The sequence below is a fragment of the Sinocyclocheilus rhinocerous genome, unplaced genomic scaffold, assembly GCF_001515625.1.
Source record: "Sinocyclocheilus rhinocerous isolate Xijiao unplaced genomic scaffold, SAMN03320098_v1.1 scaffold67, whole genome shotgun sequence".
In the NCBI taxonomy this organism is placed as follows: Eukaryota; Metazoa; Chordata; class Actinopteri; order Cypriniformes; family Cyprinidae; genus Sinocyclocheilus; species Sinocyclocheilus rhinocerous.
In genome coordinates, this window is record NW_015664201.1 from 6541 (window position 1) to 27733 (window position 21193).

The window sequence follows — 21193 nt, forward strand, 5'->3', positions numbered from 1 at the left end:
TTGATAATAATCAGAAATGTTTCTTGAGCAGCAAATCAGCATATTAGAATGATTTCTGAAGATCATGTGACACTGAAGACTGGAGTAATGATGCTGAAAATTCAGCTTTACATCACAGGAATAAATTAAAGCTTAAAATATATTCAAATAAAATACAATTCTTTTAAACTGTAATAATATTTAACAATATTCACATTATTATATGTGAATACCAAGATGCCTGATCATCTGGAAAATCTAGCAATCCAGGTTTAATGGGATTCTCATTTTACCAGCAACTGCATGTCGAATCTTTTTGCCCCTCTATTATATGTTCCATATACTTAGAAAAAGCAATATTCCCAGCTCAACATCTATCTAGAGGGCTGGTTTTAGAAACAAGACGCACATGCCTTTGTCATACAGGTTGCACCTAAGTGGTACAAAAACAAATCATCGTCACATTGATTCAGACGTCAGTGAATTCAGTGACAGTGTTTTCAGAACAGCTGTTTTGATTGAGCTTGCAAAGCTATGGTCGACACGGTCTGTGCGCTTGCAGTTATGCTTATGACTGACTATTATGGGATAGCATACTGCGTGTGTTCATTTGACCCTTAGAATAATAACAACGAGAAAAAAATAGAAGATGGAGAGAGGCGGTGCAGAAAGAGAGGAGCAGAATATGAATTTGATACATCGGCACTGCAAAACTTAGTGACATCACAAGAGAAATGCACACTGGGAAAAATTATGAACCTGTTGTGATCTGCTCAGCTGAGTCTGGATCCTTTTATATGCTGGTGAATTAAACATTTACATTATCTAATGCTAAGACAGAATGAAACTGATAGCCTTGCACCCAAACTCATGACACTGATTGAATCAGAAGTTGATATCTCAGGCTTCTTGGTCAAACAGAGCGATATATTTAAAGCAACACTGAGTTGTAGTGATCACACTCTTTAGGAAGTCAACCAACAAATGGCTTACTTATGGCTGTTACCGTACAATAACTGAGACTAGTTTTGACACTAAAGGCCTGCTCACATCAAGAACGATAACCATCAGGATAATTAAAATTCAAATAAAATAGCGTACAAATTGGAAGTGATTCCAGCAATATTTTTCCTATGTATTGTTATTGTTATAGCTGTGGCATGGGCTTCCCTTTTCTTATAATACTGAATAATACTGATAAAGTAGGAATCATTAAATTGTTTTTACTGTTTTTGAAAGAAGTCTGCTTCTCTTCTGCTTACCAAAGCAGCATTTGTTTGATTAAAAATACAGTAAAAACAGTAATATTGTGAAATATTATTACAATTTAAAATAATAGTTTTTTTTATTTGAATATATTTTAAAATGTAATTTATTTCTGTGATCAAAGCTGAATTTTCAGCATCATTACTCCAGTCTTCAGTGTCACATGATCCTTCAGAAATCATTCTAATATGCTGATTTGATGCTCAATTGTTATCAATTAGTGCTCAATTATTAATAATGGTTCTTCTTATTATCAATCAAAAAAAAAAAGTTTTTGCTGCTTATTATTTTGTGGAAACCTGGACATATTTACGGTGGCAGAGAAGTGCAGAGCAAATCACAATTCTGAAAACAAAGTAACAAATTACAAACGCAAATGCAAGTCTAAAAAACAAAATAACAATTCAGAAAGCACAACAACAATTCAGAAAACATTATAACAAGTCAGAAAACACAATGACAAATCCGAAAACAAATTTACAAGTCAGAAAACACAACGACAAATCAGACAAACCGGAAAAGGTAGGTATAGTTTGAGACAACTGGACGAGACATCTGCAAAATGCCAACGACAAGCACTTATCCAGCTGCGCCACTGGAACTGACGGTTTACAGCCACTTTTAACTAAATGTAAATAGACACTCCGTATTTTTTGATTGACAGGTATCAGGTCCAGTCAGCGGTGAGTAATCCCAAACCAATGGCGCTGTCTCAAACTATACCTACCTCTTCCGGTTTGTCTGATTTGTCCTTGTGTTTTCTGACTTGTTAATTTGTTTTCGGATTTGTCATTGTGTTTTCTGACTTCTTATAATGTTTTCTGAATTGTTGTTGTGCTTTCTGAATTGTTATTTTGTTTTTTAGACTTGCATTTGCGTTTGTAATTTGTTATTTTGTTTTCAGAATTGTGATTTGCTTTGCACTTCTCGGCCACAGTACATATTGTTTTCTTTCTTTCTTTCTTTCTTTCTTTGATTTATAGAATTGTTTTGTAACATTATAAATGTTTTTTTTTCTGTCACTTTAAATAAATAAATAATTAATCAAACAAATAAATAAATGAATAAAATTGAATAGTAGTGCATCACAGTTTCCCAATATATTAGAATGATTTCTGAAGGATCATGTGACATCGACTTTGCCATCACAGAATACATTTCTTTAAAAAAAAACAACAACATTTAAATAAAAAAACTGTTATTTTAAATTGTAATAATAATTCAATATTACTGTTTTCACTATATTTTTCATCAAATAAATGCAGCCTTGGTGAGCGGAAGAGACTTCTTTCAAAAAATTAATTATTCCAGACTTTTTGACCGGTAGTGTAGAATGATTATTATTAAAAGTTTATAGTTATTGTGACCGGCCCTCATGGTTACTAGGTGAGATGTTTATTTTAGAGAAAGGCTGTAAATCTTACCTGGAAGGTGACGGGCTGATAGATGTCAGACAGGCGGAACTGCTTGAGGAAGCGTTCATCCTCGCTCCAGAAAAGTCGGATATCAGGGATCCCGAACAGAACCATAGCCAGCCTCTCCAGCCCCAGACCAAAAGCCCAACCCATCTTATTCCCAGCACCAGCTGCAGAAGAAACGAACAACTGAGTGGAAAACCTACTCATTTTATTATTTGCTCCTCAAGAGTGTGACATTCTGTCACGCAAAGACAAATGTTTCAACAAGGATGAATGCAACTAGTCAAAACAAATCCACCCGAATCCAAAACCTTGACGTTCTTCTGTTGTGTTGCAGCATGTACATATAAACCCTTTAAGTCAACCTGAAAGCAAAACCCACCTTTCAAGGAACGTTTTTGATTATATTGTGGATGATTCATCGGTTCATGTTATTCCAAATAAAACTAAAATGTTCCATAATCTTTCATGAAAACACAATAACCTTCACCTCTACTTTGGCTCCTCTCCTACTTTTCACCAGCCAATCAATTCCCAAATATATTGATTGTCACTGAATATTTAGTTTCACTCATTCATACATTAGATGAAGTCAAATATAATGCATTACAAAGTAATTAATTACTTTTCCCTTGAAAAAGTAAAGTAAGGAATTACTTTAGATTTTTCTGTCATTTAATTACAGTTACTTCTGTTGTAATTGCATTAAATACTATATAGACTACAGAACAATTCCATATAAAATATCTAATGTTATATGTTTTTAATGTAACCTTCTCTCTTTAAATACTTTGGTCAGTTTAAAAATAATTCATGCAATTTTGTATTATTAATTTGAAAGAATTAAAGAGCAGTTTCATGTCTATGCTTGTATTGTTCAGCTGGTCGAGGCTGATTTGGGATTCAGAAAGTAATTAGTAAGAAGTAATGCGATACTTTTAGAGAAGGTAATTAGTACAGTAATCCAATTACAATGCTGAAGATGTCATTTGTAGTTAGTAATTAATTACTTTTTTAGAGTAACTTACCCAGCACTGATTGCGAATGATGTTTCACGCTGGCTTCAACTCATATGACAGCATATTAAATGCATCTAATTGTGTTTTACATTTATGCATTTAGCAGTCACTTTTATCCAAAGCAATTTTTCAAGCAATCAACAATATTTGCAATATACAATGCCAGGTTTATTGATGAGCAGATTACGAAGCAAGCATGAGAAGAGGAGAAATCCAGAGAAGAAAAGTTTTTTTTTTTTTTTTTTTTTTTAAGATCCACAAGTCGAGGAATTATTAAGATTGGCAGTCAGCGACAAGGCTGTGTGGCTCTCAGGCGATCAGTGCTGGAAGTAGTGCCGCTATTTCTGATGTGATTATAGTCATTATTTGCTTTGCAACCCTGTATGACCTATGGTGAGCGGAAGAGTGAACAAACAGAATTTTCTTCTCTTTTCCCGTCTTTCTCTCTCTCTCTCGCATCACTGTTTAACCCAGTGAGGCATTCCTTCAGATGTGAGGGAAATGTGCTTTATATGTTAATGAAGGGAATGCTCAGGGGTCAAAGCCTGGCTCAGCCAGACGCAACAGAAACCGGAATAAATCTACCTTCACACGTCCAAATCAATCAACTCTCCCTTCCTTTCCCAAGTGGAGGCATTAACGATTCTGACCTCTCTCAAGACCACCGAATTAAAATTTTGTTTCAAATACTCATTTAACCAATTGCAAAAAATTATAATACATTTTTTTTTTTTAAATGTTCGTTTTAATTGTCTCCAAGCTTGAATAAGCATGACCTGATTTGAGTGCGAGCTTGAATTTGATTTAAATACATGATTTCTCTGAAGAAATAATTCAAGCCACAATAATTGGGTGTTGTAGAGTTGCTAAGTGGTTGTTCTTGGTGCTTTTTATTGGCCTTAGTCAACTTAAACTTCTATTGGACCAGTTCACCAAATTGGACTGAATCATCTGAAACAGCTTGTGACTCGAGCAGCACAAATCTATGAGTTACCCAATCAAAACTCACTTTCGGACACCTGACAGTCGCTCAGACTGGAAATGAGTCAAAATACTGGCGTATTTGATCCTATGATGAATGAATGAATTGGTTCTCGTGAGACTAGCATATTCTCACCGTTTATACAGTTTTAAATATGGATATTTTTCTTACACAAATGCATCGCTTCGCTTCAGAAGGCCTTTATTAACCCCCCGGAGCCGTGTGGAGAACTTTTGATGATGGATGGATGCACTATATTTTGCCTCAAATTCTCGACCACCATGGACTGCCATTATAAAGCTTGGAAGAGCCAGGACAATTTTAAAGGTCCCATATTTTACACTTTTCTGGAGTTTTATTTTAGGTTTTGATGTCCTTAAGAATATATATTTGCGGTATAAGTACCAAAAACCATCTCAATATATTTTTACAGCTCCTCTCTCAGGAGCTCTGCTGAGAACAGGTCGATTTTGGCCTGTCTAATTAATATTCATGAGCCTTTCTTCTGATTGGCCTGTTGTTTTCTGATTTTGAAACTTATATAGTAGTTACATAGCCCCTAGACCTCAGTTATCATGAAAAAAGCCAGGAAATTTCAGTTTTGACAATATGGGACCTTTAATATAACTCTGATTGTATTGATCTGAAAGAAGAAAGCCATAGACACCTAGGATGGCTTGAGGGTGAGTAAATGAACAACATTTTCATTTTTGGGCAAACTATCCCTTTAAATTCTGTGGCGAAAAAACACTTATTTTTATTGCGGACTGAATTTCATCATGTGATTTTCTGCCATTCATCGTGCAACAAGTTGTTACGTCAGGCGACTAAAAGACTTCATTAAAATGTGTTTGGATTTTGGATAGATTTCAATACTACCCCAGCAAATTGGGGAATTGTAAGGCTACATGATTTTGTGTTGTTATATGAAAACAAATAAGAAATGTTTCTTGAGCAGCAAATCAGCATATTAGAATGATTTCTGAAGATCATGTGACACTGAAGACTGGAGCAATGATGCTGAAAATTCAGCTTTGCATCACAGCAATAAATTACATTCTAAAAGTTGAGCAGTTTGTTTTTTTTTTTGTACATTTCGTCAATGGCGAGGGCGAAAATGAAAGCCTTCTGCATATTTTGAGGCATCATTCACATCCACAGCATGCTTGTAGCATGACATGAATGCAGTATGAGCAATAGTCGCACTGATGCCTGCTTTAGCAAGCACATCTAATTACATGGATGATGATGTTGAAGGAAGGAAGACTCCACTAGAGTCGCTGCGGCGCTGAGCTCTGGATTGATGGTCGGGCTGATTGCTATCACTCGTCTGTCAGTGGAAATCACGAGCACATCCAGGGAGATAAAAGAGAGGTGTAAAGCGCTGTGACATGGCTAAGAGTGAAGCGGATGGGTGCCAACACACACACACACACACACAGCCAGAAGCCGGCTCGAATCTGAATGACCTCAGATAAACGCCACAGCCTCGCGTTTCCTCTCCCTTCTTGAGACGATGATGTCAGATGCACTCATAGCCAATCGGAGCACAGGGGGCGGGAGCGGGGACGTCGAGCGTGGGCTGCGTTTGACGCCATTCGCCTCCTGATGACATCAGCAGGGCTAACTGTCCTTGGCAGCTTTGACTCACAGCTTTGCCGTCCCTCCCTGCCAATCCCATATTCTCTTCCTTCATCTCTCTCTTTCGGTCTCCTACATCATTCCAAAGTCTCCCGTTGTCTCTCTTCCCTCACTATTACTCACTTTACGCCCTTTTATCACCCCCGTCCCAACTTGTCCCTTTTTTGGCCACTTACTTATCGGTTTGCTTCTAGTTCTTCCCTTGATAGTTTCTCAGCACTTACCTTGTGTTTTTTTTCTCTGATGTTGATTTGCACTAGTCACCCCTCACCAGAAACACACCTGCTGTTTTCAGCATTAATAATCATGTTTGACAACAGGCTGGAGTCTCTAAAACAGCCGTTGGCATGATGGGAAACACAGTGCTGGTCCGGCTTTGTTTAAGATGTTTGTGCTTGCAGGCTTTGGCTGGGGTCAGAGTAATTTGTTTCCTCGAAGGTCTACTTATTAAAGTTTAAAATAGTCTTGCGCAAACCACTTTCCTCCATTTCTCTGACTCTTGTAATCAATTAAATTGGGAGTTTGGAAATGGGGAACCCTGATATAGAGGTGATCCTGGTACCCTAGGCAAGATATGATTCCCACCCGAAAAATAATTACCAAAGTGAAACCCTTTTATGTATAGTACTATACATACTGTATATTTGGTAGAAAACAAACCAAAATCAAATAAATAAATAATATGTAAAAAAAAAAAATAATAATAATAAATAAAAAATAGGTGAATAATTAGAACAAAGAAACAAACAAATAAACAAGTGGGCTATTTTGAAACTTACTGCATGTTTATCTAGTACATCAAGCTCTTTTATCTCAAAGATCAAGACAAAATTTAAAAAGAAATATGTATGTAACTAGAAAATAAAGTTTATGAAAAAAACATGCATTTATTGATTCATTCATTCATTCATACATACTGTATATTTAATAGAAAAGAAAACAGCATCAAAATAAAATAAAATACGATACAATACTGTAAAAAATAAAATAAAATAAAATAAAATAAAATAAAATAAAATAAAATAAAATAAAATAAAATAAAATAAAATAAAATAAAATAAAATAAAATAAAATAAAATAAAATAAAATAAAATAAAATAAAATAAAATAAAATAAAATAAAATAAAGACTTTTTGGACTGGAGAAAAAAAAGTCTTTGTTTAAACCCTTTTGTGTTTAATACTAAATACATATATTTGGTATAAAAAAAACCGCATCAAAATAAAATAAAATCAAGCTCTTATCTCAAAGAGCACAACAAAATTTGATTCCCCAATTAAACAGAAATCTGTATTTTATTAGAAAACAATGTTTATGCTCACAAGTCTTTGCTCTCTATCCAGACACACTGCTGTAAGAGAAAATAAAGTCATAATGGATAGAATGATTGTATGAGGCTGATAGGTAGCAGATGGGGAGTATACACACTAAACAGTAAAAATACTGAAAGCACAAACATATATTTGAGTTTAACAAAAAAACACTCATTAGCTGTGCTTTGAAAGGTCTGTAAATATGGTCAAAGAGATCTGAAATTCTAACGTGTGGCCAAACGTGTCTTTATCACTGGAGAAAAACAAGTTTGATCACGTCACTGAAACACTTTCAGAGTTTCACAAGAGTCAGTGACTGTAATATGATGTGTAGTGCCGTAAATGCATCCTACCTTTTCTTGACTTCTAAAATAAGTGCTTTTTCATAGCAGACTCCAAATATAGCTCACTCCAAATTAAAATGCCACTCCAAACATGCTGGGATAACGCAGACGTCCACAGACTTCAAGTCGCGTAAAAGAGCCACAATAAATCAAAATCAATTGTGTGGCTTTTAGACCAGGGCTGTCCAAACTCGGTCCTGGAGGGCCGGTGTCCTGCAGAGTTTAGCTCCAACCCTAATTTTAGACCTTGTCTGTTAGCTTTGAAATCACCTAATATGCTCATTTACTTCTTAAAGAAGGCAAATAACCCATGATTCATGACTAGGATACTGGGTATTTAAATCAAAAAAAAACAAGCCCTTTGACGTGTCCCATCAAACTTCAATATGAACACGTCAACACAGCAAAGAAAGTGTGAGTCAAGTGATTTCATGGGGTTTTTAAACAGCAAATAAATTAAGTTAAAGTTACACTCCACTATTTTTGAAAATAGGCTCATTTTCCAACTCCGCTAGAGTTAAACAATTGAGTTTTACCGTTTTCGAATCCATTCAGCCGATCTCCGGGTCTGGCGGTAGCACTTTTAGCTGTAGCTTAGCATAGATCATTGAATCTGATTAGACCGTTAGCATCTCGCTCAAAAATGACCAAAGAGTTTCTATATTTTTCCTATTTAAAACTTGACACTTCCGTAGTTACATCGTGTACTAAGATCGTGTAAAAGTTGTTATTTTCTAGGCCGATATGGCTAGGAACTATACTCTCATTCCGGCGTAATAATCAAGGAACTTTGCTGCAGTACCATGGGTGCAGCAGGCGCAATGATATTACGCAGCGCCTGAAAATAGGCTTACGGCTGAATGGATTCGAAAACGGTAAAACTCAACTGTTTAACTCTAGGGGAGTTGGAAAATGAGCCTATTTTCAAAAATAGTGGAGTGTTCCTTTAAAGCCATGGCCAAGTGTTTTGCCCAAAAAATTGTACATTCCTATAGTAGAACGACTATAGGACTATTTTTCTGTCACCTTTACTGAATAGCATTTGCTAGACGACTAAAAATGTCAAACATTTTTTTTTTCCTGGTATAAAATATACACTTGACATTTTACCTGCGATCTGTGTTTGGAAAAATTCAAGTTCATTTGAGCTGACGGACTCCCTCGGATGACCGTGTTCTAATCCTCTCTGGAGTATTGTGACTCTTTCACACAGCTGTTTGTTTTAATCCTTCTTTCCACTTCAATAATCACAGAGCAAATGCTTTTAATCATTAACCCGACTAACAAGCTGCACTATTTATCTACGGCTGCCGAATCAGACAGACCAAACAGAGGAGGAGAGCACTTAAAGATGAAGACTCTCCGCTGCTAATGAACGAGTCTCAGTTTGGGGATGTTGGACTAAAACGCTCTAAAAATACACCGATCTTGTCCTCTCGTTGTTGCCACCGTAAACTAATTGGCTAATACTCTCCATTGTTTCAGCATTTTGCAAAAAGCATAAGGCATCGCAATGTACAAACATGGCATATGCGATTTTGAGAGCCATTAATTTCACACTGAGAGAAAGAAAAACCGATTACAAAACCTAATCATCAGGTATGTCGCTTAAATTACCATTAGAGGAAAGCAGACACATGCAGTCCACACATAGACAGATTTCCTCATTTATTCTGTTATGAACACAAAATCACATTTGCATAGTGAAATTAAAATGGATTTTGCAGGAGGAATATTTGCTCATGCTGCTTCTTACTGAAGCATTATCATATATTTACACTATAGGTTATTAACTACTGCAGCTGGCTTCATAATGAAGTGCTTTTGTTACTTTGTGTCGATACAGGGACAGTTAAATATTATTTGAGAGTGAAAGGGTTTGAAAGTTGTTGGAAATTAAACTTTTACTTGGCTGAAATGGGGAAAATATCACTTACCATTAGAGGAAAGCAGACACATGCAGTCCACACAGAGACAGATTTCCTCATTTATTCTGTTATGAACACAAAATTACATTTGCATAGTGAAATTAAAATGGATTTTGCAGGGGGAATATTTGCTCATGCTGCTTCTTACTGAAGCATTATCATATATTTACACTATAGGTTATTAACTACTGCAGCTGGCTTCATAATGAAGTGCTTTTGTTACTTTGTGTCGATACAGGGACAGTTAAATATTATTTGAGAGTGAAAGGGTTTGAAAGTTGTTGGAAATTAAACTTTTACTTGGCTGAAATGGGGAAAATATCACTTGGATTCTGGCAAAAACCCTAAGATGGGGGAAAAAAATAATACCATGATAGCTATAGTTTATGGCAAAAATACCAACAACCATTGCAATGCAATTACTGAAATATATCTGCTAACACAAAAAAAAAACACCATGGTTCTTGAACATGTTTTTAAGCACACACTATGATATCATTTAATATCTTGAAGTATAATGTTATATAACATTCAGTAACATGCTATTATCATCTGTCCCACTGGTACAGTAAAACAAACAAAAAACAAACAAATCAGAAATTATAGTTACTGTGTTAAACTTTTGTAAAATAAAATAAAATAAAATAATAAATAATTAATAGTGTCACAATCCCAGTCTTGTGTTGAAGGACTTTTAAGTTGAAATGTTTTCCATATTACAATTAGCAGTGAACTGAATAAATGCATATATTAAAAAAAGAATAATAATCTGAAATAATGGTTGTGTTAGATTTTTCTAAAGTAAAGTAAAATAAAATAAATTAACGAATAACAGTAATGAACTGAATAAGTAAAGATTATTTTTTTTTAAATCAGGAATTATGGTTGTGTTAAAATTTTGTAAAACAAAATAAAATAAAATAATCAAATGAATAATAGCAATAAACTGAATAAACAAATATATTAACAATTGTATGGATAAAATAAAGTCACCCTTTTTTTAACTGTCCTTGTTGCAGTGTAATTACACAAGAATCCTGAGTAATATTAAAATTGCAAAATTTGCTTGCAGTAGGTTCAGGGTCAGGTTTTGTTTTAGCTATTTTTTAACTGTGCATAATTTACTGTCATTACTGTTGTATAACTACATGTAACGTTTAACAAGGGCACATTAAAATAGTGTTACAAACTAAACAAGTAAATAAATAAATAAATTGTTAATCTTTTGTAATGAAAATAAAATAAAATAAAAATACTGCATACCTTTTCCAGCTAAAGAACTTATTCAGATTTACGTTCACCACTAACACGGGTGTCTGGCTGGGTGCTGTATACTATATCTTTATATATAAGCTCAATAACAGTGCTGAACAAATAAACCTGGAGCATCGCCGGCCAGAAAACCAGAGATGAAGAAATGGGATGGCGCTTCCATGCATTACTGAATGCTCTAACCATATGATTGAGGGCAAATAACGTTGTAGCACGTGTTTTATTCAAACAGATGATGAGAGGCAGTTGGGCCCTTTCCTGTGTCTTAGAGTATCATGGGTTTTGCTGAGGAGATGCGGTCATGGGAAAAGCCCGGAGGAGGTTGGAGGCCACGGACGCAGCATCAGGATCTCCCGGTCTGAGGGTCAGCCCCGCCGCGTGTAATGAAAGCAGCAGTGATGTGTGACACAGAATACAAAAATCACCGCCTAGATGACTAGAATGAAAAGAAGGGCTTCTGTGTGACCGTCAAAGCATTTAGCAGCAGGTACACGCAGGGCCTAAGATTAACACTCGTCAAATGCCAAATGAGAGCAAAAATCAGCCCTGGTGACTATATGAAAGTGTTTTTTTGTTTTTTTAATAATTCAAACAATGCGCCCGATACGGCTTAGCGCAATTATAAAATTGCATTGTAATTATATTAATATGTAATCTGATGTGCTCATGATAATGAACACGATCATGTGATTTCAGCTTCTCTTTCACAATAAATGCGGCTCCACACAAACTCCATCTCTGCAAGCCCTGTGAGTTTGAGTTGCTATAGCATGCATTTAAAATGCAACATGCGCCAAACATCTTCCCAAGCTTAGAAATCAACAACAAGAGCAGCATTTCAAAAGAAAAGTTTCCCTGCAGTTTTCCACCAAAATAATAGCTCTATGCTTCAGCGTTTGAAAGCAAAGAAAACCCCCAACAACCATAAATATTAGTATTGTAATATAATAATAATAATAATAATAATAACATTTATTACTATATTATTATAAATTGAAATTATTATTATGAAATACTTTACAGTTCAATAGTGATTTTTACAGTGATTTTTATTGATCTGATTCAATAATAATAGTAATAATAATATTTTTATAATAATAATAATAATAATAATAATAATAATAAATTAAACACTGAACAATTAACTAAATCCTGTTTTGTTTTTTGTTTTGTTTAGCACACATTCATTCAAGGCTTGTTTATTTATTCACTTATGTATGGTAATTTGTCATTTGTTATGCTTATCAAAGTTGCAAATGGGCACAAAATATAACTATTTTTTCAAAATATATTATTATTATTAATTAAAATTGTTATTATGAAATACTTTACCATTCAATAGTATTACATTGATTTAATTACATTAATAATATAGTGATTAAATAATAACAGTATAAATATTTTTACAACAACAACAACAACAATAATAATAATAATAATTTCATGGTTAGATGTGGCAAAATGTTAGTTTTAGGATAGTTTGGGGAATACAGAACGCCTGACTGAAACTACAACTGATTTGAATGTCAAATTTGGCTGGATTTTAGCAGGAATACAGATTGTTATAAACACAAATGTTACAAACACAAGTAGAAACAGATGTAAACCAAATACACCTTGCAGTTCCATTTTTGTTAGGTCTTCTTACACACTGGCCACATTTAAATCTAGATTAAAGACCGTTTTATGTGTCTAATAATATGTCTAATAATAAGACACTATGTTTTGGGGATGTATAGGGGTTTTATTTGCATGCTTTATAATGCTTTATGAGTTTGTTCTTTGCTAATTCTGGTATTTACTGTGTTTTTCTTGATTGTAGCACTTTGGTACAACATTTGCTGTTTTTAAAGGGGTGGTTGATTATGATTTCACCTTTTTAACTTTAGTTAGTGTGTAATGTTGCTGTTAGAGCATAAACAAAGTCTGCAAAGTTACGACGCTCAAAGTTCAATGCAAAGAGAGATATTTTCTTTTAAAGAAATCGCTGTTTAAGGACTACAAAAAAAGGCTGGTAGGGACTACAACGAGCTTCTTCCCGGGATTGTGACATCACTAACCCCGATGTTTACATAAACCCCGCCCCCGGGAACATGCAACTACCCGTAATGGTAAGGGGGCGTGACGTTTCCAGACAACGTGCACTTGGTGGTTAGCGAATCACAACACACCGGGCCAGCTAACCAATCAGAGCCCAGTGTCTATTTCTTAGGGAGGGGCTTCATAAAACCAGGAACTTAATTGACTGTTTTGACGTGAACGGAAACAACGGTGTAGAATAAAGATAAAATACGTGAAAATGATGCGTTTTTTAAAAACAAAGCATGAACACATCTTACACCGCACCCCATAAACACATTCAAGCCTTCTAAAAAAGCTAATCAACAACCCCTTTAAATGTGCTTTATAAATAAACTTTTTTTTGTTGTTGTTGTTTTTTAAAGATCTTTAAAAATCTATTAGCACACAACTAATTTAATGGTTCTGTAATTAAGTATCAGTTTTTCTTTGCTTGTTGCTGTTTTCTGCATGTCCTGGTCTTTTCAACTAGGACTAAACTTGGAATAATCTAAAAAGTTAACCTCTAAAATGACCAAATAACTCAATTAGCATTGGGTGCCCAGCGGCGTTTAATCTGCTCTGAAATCCTCTGACCTCAAACATTGACCTGCGCTAAAATCTTGGCTGACAGTGTCCTCATTTATCTCCATCTCATTCCGCCGTCCTCTGGAGTCGTTTTTGTTGTGCCAAGCTCATTTTGTCCTCTACTTAGAGGACGATGACAACCAAGTTCCTTTCATAAACCACAGCAGCAAGTACAGCTAATTATTCACGAGAGGTTGACAATGTGGCTTAACCTCCTCTAAACGCTGGATAAAAACTAAGCCGTGTGGAGTTCCACTTTCGCGAAAACTTCCTCCGTTGCATTTAATCCTCTCCAAATTAAAGGTTGTTTTTGGCATTGTGTGCATGGTTAGCGGTTCGATACACACGGCTAATTCTTCACATGACATGGCGTGGTATTATAAAGTGTGCTACCTGTCCCAAAGAAGGGCTTTTCGTTTTAATACACTTAATTAATAGTTGCACCTCTGTGAGACGCGACCGAAACCTCATATGGATAAACAGATATATTAGCATGCTTGGTTCATTTACAAACTTATTACATCTCAATTAGCGTGCCTTGGCTATGCAGGGATGATTGCTCTCTGGTCCCATTGCAGCAGCTGCCTGGGGACATGAAAGCCCAACACTCACAGTGACATATTCATTCTCGTTTCTGTCTTGGAGCTCCACAGTTAGTCTCTGTCCTCCAAACACGGAGCTGAAAAAGAGCAGTGAACCAGCCGAATTTAGACTAGGTCACAGTCTCGGTCATGACCTGAGCAACCGGTTCACTTTAAGCTGCGAAAATTCCTGCTAAAGCAGCGATATATTGCGTAAGTTGAGGAGGACTTGCACGGATAGAATATACAGCATGTTAGACAACAGCATTGTTGAGTTATTGATGCTGATCGCTTGACACATGTTCAAAGGGTACTGTGTTGATTATTATTCTGTAACTGGCACTTTTCATAAAGAGGCTACAAATCTCAAAGCAATTTCAACAATGGTAAGTGAAAGGCGGTTCTTAAAGGAATAGTTTACCTAAAAATTTGACATTTCTGAACACTTACTCACCTTCAGGCCATCTAAGATGTAGATGGGTTTGTTTCTTCATCAGAACAGATTAAATATAGCATTACATCCCTCGCTCACCAGTGGATCCTCTGCAGTGAATGGGTGCCGTCAGAATGAGAGTCCAAACAGCTGATAAAAACATCACAATAATCCACAAGTAATCCACACCACTCCAGTCCATCAGTTAACATCTTGTGATGCCAAAAGCTGCATGTTTGTATCATCATTAAAGCCTTTTAACTTAAAACCATCACTTTTGGCCAAAATACGAGTCCATAATCCATAATAACGTTGTCTCTCACATCAGATTCCCCCCACATATTTATTTAGAACTGTTTTGGCTTGTAAATGGTGTTTGATCTGTGCAGATTTCTCTCCTGATTCAGACCAGATTACTTTTTCACTGGAGAAAGCAATATTATGGATAAAGGTCTTAATGATGGATTTGTTTATTTTACAAACATGCAGCTTTTCACTTCACGAGATGTTAACTGATGGACTGGACTGGTGTGGATTACTTGTGGATTATTGTGATGTCTTTATCAGCTGTTTGGACTCTCATTCTGACGGCACCCATTCACTGCAGAGGATCTATTGGTGAGCAAGTGATGCAATGCTACATTTCTCCAAATATTCCCGGAAATATTGTTTCAAATTAACTGAACTTCAGGAAATCTGTATGGCATACCTACATATACCATAGGAAAAGAAAAATACAACTGAAGAGTTTCCAAACTCAAAACTGAGCAGTGAACCAGGTCACAGTCTAGGACATTTTCTGCTGAACTGGGTGAAAATTCCTGCAAAAGTCATGTGACACGCTGCATAAAATGGGGCATCACTTTCATAAATACAACCATATCCAATATCATGTTTTGAATCTAAATGTGAAAATGTCAATTCACACAAATGGGTGATTTGAGTACACCAATTTGTGAGTAATTTACCTTGCTTGTTAAAAGCTGGTCCATACACTGAACACAATGTATGGTCTCATTATACATCTGAGACATGCTCAGGTGTCAGGTGACTCTCCAGCACATCAAGAGATTTTTCTAAATTCAATTTGGCCTTTATTCTAATCAGCATTTTTTTTATGTCTGAAAAGTTGGAAGGGGGGCGCAAGGGTGATAAAAGACCACAATTACAAGACTGCTGATCACATTTAATCATTATGTATATTAATTAAATCTCCAGGCTTGTGCAATATAAACTGTATGCTCTCAATCCACTTGATTTGGCATCTTTGCATTCTATTAGCATCTATTTCCAACAACTACAATCAATTCCTAATTATCCAGTGATACATTCATTCTTTGCTTGCCTTGCTTTGTTTTTTCAAATGAAGTACAACATATATTGCATTGTGGGTAGGGAAGGATCTGGCCACAATAATGACCATGAATCTGCAGATGAAATCCAGCAGCAAACAACATTCAACAAAGGGGTGACCAATATGACTTAGCATTCAGTTTCATCTTAGTGGATTATATATATATATATATATTCTCTTTGATAATAAAGTTAAGGGCATCTTTCTGTCCCTAAATTCCGATTACATGTCGTAAACACTAAATATGCAAAGTCACCACCTGGTCGCATGAATATTAGATGGAGATGTTCTGATGTGAAGGGAATTAACATGTCAGCCCATCTAACTAAGCAGGCAAATGAGTATGCACTCATCCCTGAAGCGTAAAAAAAAACTGGATGCAACAAATTCATCTAAACAGCTCTCATTAAGAGCAGTTCAATAGAGGAAACGGCGAAAAATCCCAGCATATGGTTGTATTTGGACTGTTGCTATGATACAAAACTTGCATATTGCTGTAGTAATCAAAGAAATTGCAGTGAGATGGAAATGATTGATTTGTTCAGTCTTCCGTTAGTTCAAACAGTCCCGGCTCATAAATATGCAGCAAAGCCAAATAACTGGATCGATGGCTGTTATAATTATATAGCAGAGCGAGAGTGAAACAATGATATCAAGCAAACGATCAAACACTGAGCACAATGCTTACAGAATCAACAAATGCCTACATACAGTCAGATATATCCATCTAATTCATACATTATTCATTGTTCCCAAAGAGTGAGCTTACAAATTCTCCATCAACCAATTCCATAATGTCACTGCAAGCAGCAATCAGTGGGTTCAGAAGCAAATGGGAACACAAAATGGCCTTAAATGGGACATTTGGCACGGTAGATGCTGCGGATACTGTCTTTATTCACAATTGTACAAGATTTACTTGAAGATGCAGAGATGTTCGAATCCTGATGTTGCCTTGAATATACAAAGCCTCAAAACCTCAAAGAGTGTCCTAATCAAAAATAGAAAAGCATTCAGGATGTATTCTAGTCCGTAGAGTTAAAAGCTCACATGAATACACACACTTACTAGTTGAACCTCAGATGCTTTTCCGATAACCTTTCCGCTTGGCATCACTCAGAAAAAAACGTGTGGTTTCTGCGATGCCCCAGTGAACTGACACACAAAATGATGCAATTACATGTTAAGGCTAATTATCACACGGAAATGCATAAAGATGCAGGGCATCTACAATAGCAATGAGTTTTTTTCTCTAACCACAGACATGCAGCAGTAGTTGCCTTACAGCGTGAGGTGTCATGGCAGCTAAAGCCTAGCAGTTTTAGGAATTTTCAAAATGATATAATAAATAATCTGTGGGGAATTTTGAGCTGAAACTTAACAGACACATTCTGTGGACACCTGAGACTTACTGTATATTACATCTTGTAAAAAGGGGCATAATAGGTCCCCTTTAAGACATATTATTCTTACTACATTACACAATATTTAATATCTCAACAAGACAATAGCACCATACGGTCCCTATAAAGATGTGCGCAAGTTTTACTTCAAAACAAGTGATATCAATGCTGGTTTGGAAAACAGGCATTGCTCCATCGTAAAATAATGTGTGAATTTAACTGACACACAAAATGATGCAATTACATGTTAAGGCTAATTATCACACGGAAATGCATAAAGATGCAGGGCATCTACAATAGCAATGAGTTTTTTTCTCTAACCACAGACATGCAGCAGTAGTTGCCTTACAGCGTGAGGTGTCATGGCAGCTAAAGCCTAGCAGTTTTAGGAATTTTCAAAATGATATAATAAATAATCTGTGGGGTATTTTGAGCTGAAACTTAACAGACACATTCTGTGGACACCTGAGACTTACTGTATATTACATCTTGTAAAAAGGGGCATAATAGGTCCCCTTTAAGACATATTATTCTTACTACATTACACAATATTTAATATCTCAACAAGACAATAGCACCATACGGTCCCTATAAAGATGTGCGCAAGTTTGACTTCAAAACAAGTGATATCAATGCTGGTTTGGAAAACAGGCATTGCTCCATCGTAAAATAATGTGTGAATTTAAGATTATGGAAAACCCTGTGCATTTCCTTGAGTATCGAGGCACTGTGAAACCACTGATCCAGCATTTTAGCCACCCTATCAACTATTTGTTTTTCAACCTCTCAGAGCCTTCCACTGGAGTTTATCAATAGTGTACTAGCAAGCGTCCATGTTCCCACCCCGTCCTACTGACAATGCTCTTTCCAGGTTCCTTGAAAGCATCTGTGACAATTGCTTTCTTTCTGAAAGGCGCTCTCTCTTCCCCAAGAGTGCTGCTGATCAGTCCTGAAGTTGAAGATGGCCTCAGGTGGGCCGCGTGCCAGTCGTTAGCGCACCTGTTTGTCATTCTAGCAGCATCGGGCCCAATGACTGCTGAGTCAGGCAGAGCCGTAGCCGTGTATTCGCAGTGCTAACATGTGCAACTCCCACACACACCCACCCACTCAAACACAGTGCACAGAGTTCAGATGTGAAGACATGCATAGCAACAGTGCAGGGACGCAATACATGGTTTGACACTCAAAACATGCTAGAAATGATGCGATGCAGATTCATGCAGATTGTTGCTTTGACCCTTCATATTACAAGGTTGATATGTCTCGAATACATAAAACTGCTTAAAGGGATAGTTCACCCCAAAAATAATAATCATTCTGATACATCATTTACTAATCCTTAAGGCCCTTTCACACGGTACGCGGCAGTCATGAGTGTCTAATTCATTTTCAATGGGAGACATGCAGAAAGCAGCAAAACGCGGTCGGTTTCACTGGCGGCGCGGTGGTGGAGTGCAAGCAGTGCTCATGCACCCAAAATCCTGCCGCTTCCACGGGCACGGTGCTTCACGGCAGGCGCCGCCAAAGATAAAAATAATTGATCTTTTTGTGAGCGGCAGCCGTGTCGGTTTCAACCAATCAGTGAACAGATTACTAACAACCATGACCACATCAATAAGATTTTTTTTGCATTTCCAGCAAAGCCCTGCGCCTGGGATGCATTGTTTAGGCTCACTTAATCTTCTCAATTTTCCTTTAAAATTATATTTCATTCAAATTTTTACTTCAATCATGACCTCACAGGTAATAATGCTCTTTAGGCAAATCATCAAAAACAACTTCACTTGTGCCAAACGAAAAAAAAAGGTAAATAATGACAACAATTAATGATAGAATGACACAAACACAAATTTCCGTTATGTTTTATTTAGTTTTTAGTAAATACAAAGGGTGATGTTGACAACTGTAACTATGGCAACGTCCGCTCTGAGACCGCAACGTGACCACTGCACAAAACGCTTCCACTACAAGAGCGATTCCACCGCTTGCCGCGTCCCGTGTGAAAGGGCCTTTACTCATCTCTTGGTAGACCAGCTAAACCAGTTTAAAGCAGCTAATTACCTTAGTTGCTGTTTGTTTAGCAGGATATCAGATGGTAATACCATAGTACACCACGATAACCCCATTTTCATGTACAATGGTTCTCCAAACAATGCTGTTGTATTTCTATGTACATGTCCAAAAACCAACCCAGGCACATTGGACATTTCTGCAAAATTATATTATGTTGTTTCTTGCAAGTTTTTGAGACACTTTCAAAGTGAAATGTCCAGTGAGTGACGCTAAAAATTGAATGCTTTTTCATTCTTGACATAATGTTCCATCTACACTAAACTCAACTCAGTGTTAACAAAAGCAAACGTGAGGTAAAAACACATTTGTTGAAGCAACCATGCCATTTTAGCATGCTTCTACAAGTCTAGAGTTCATTTCAGCTGGAAACTGCAGTGAATTTTAAGTATAGGTATGTTTTTTTTGGAGTTTTGCAAAAATGTTGGTAAATGAACATTTTTCTAATGAGCCTAGGTTGCCAAAAACCATGACATGCAGAAAATTGCAGGGACACTTGTATCTGCCTAAAAATAAGCCATTTCCAAAGTACAATGATAAGAGTGTTATTTGATAAATGTAAAACCCTTGTTTTTCCGCTGAACGATCTGCTTCCTGTGACCATAAGCTGTTTCATACAAAACAGCCACATGCATATTACATAACACACATCCACACAACCGGTCCGAATGAGATGAACTTGATTATCCTGGCTGAAACTGAACATGCTACATATCACTAGTAGCTGTGGGAGCTTGTCTAAATGGGATGTAATTTAGTCCTCATTACACAATGCAAGCCTTAGGCGCTATGGCAAAGCCTTCATTTCAGTAAATAGGCCAGAGAAATACATAATACAATGATGGGAAACAAAGAGTAGATCTCATTCACTCATTTTTCCTATGCTCCTTCTTTCCCTTTCTGTCCTTTCGATGACTCTATCCGCTAAAGCGTCCAGGACAATTTGTCCCCCTCTCTTGGGCGTGATGGCTGAAACGGAACAGTGCACAAGCAAATGTTTGCACTAACAGTGCAAACCCGAGAGACCAGACGTGCAAGAGGCAACTGTGACTGAGTATGTGTGTTTGCCTTTCTGGAGGAAAAGAAAGCAAAGGGGTAATGTATGTAAGATAGACAGAATGATAGAATGTCAGATAAAACAAGAGATAGATAAACTGATAGAAAGAGAGAAATACAGGCAATAGATGGATGGATAGATGGATAGATAGATAGATAGATAGATAGATAGATTTTTACCTTTTTGGGGGCGAAATATGACCTGAACATTTCTATGTGAGATTCACCCATTTATTTTTCCCTGTTCTACATTCTATCCATTGTCTAACTTGCTACTGCTTTTGTAATACAAAAGGTACATTATTTATCAGGCCAATAAAGCACTAAAAGACACTGCAACTGAGAAAGACAAAGGGTGAGGGAGAAAATAATGGAAGCAGAGTGTGACTGAAGGAAGGCTGACGGATTAAAAAACTGCCAGCTCGTCAAAAACGAAGCATCCTGACAGAAGCCCTGTAATGAGGCCAAAGAAACATGTGCGTATGAAA

General features: G+C 36.5%; 1 protein-coding gene across 1 annotated transcript in view; it reads right to left on the reverse strand.

Moving 5' to 3' along the window:
* Window positions 1-21193, reverse strand: part of LOC107729916 (phenylalanine--tRNA ligase, mitochondrial) — a 57883-nt gene that overhangs the window by 5258 nt on the left and 31432 nt on the right. The window contains exon 4 of the mRNA XM_016540653.1: window positions 2670-2830. Coding sequence (XP_016396139.1) covers window positions 2670-2830 — 161 coding nt within the window. The remainder of the gene's footprint in view (window positions 1-2669; window positions 2831-21193) is intronic.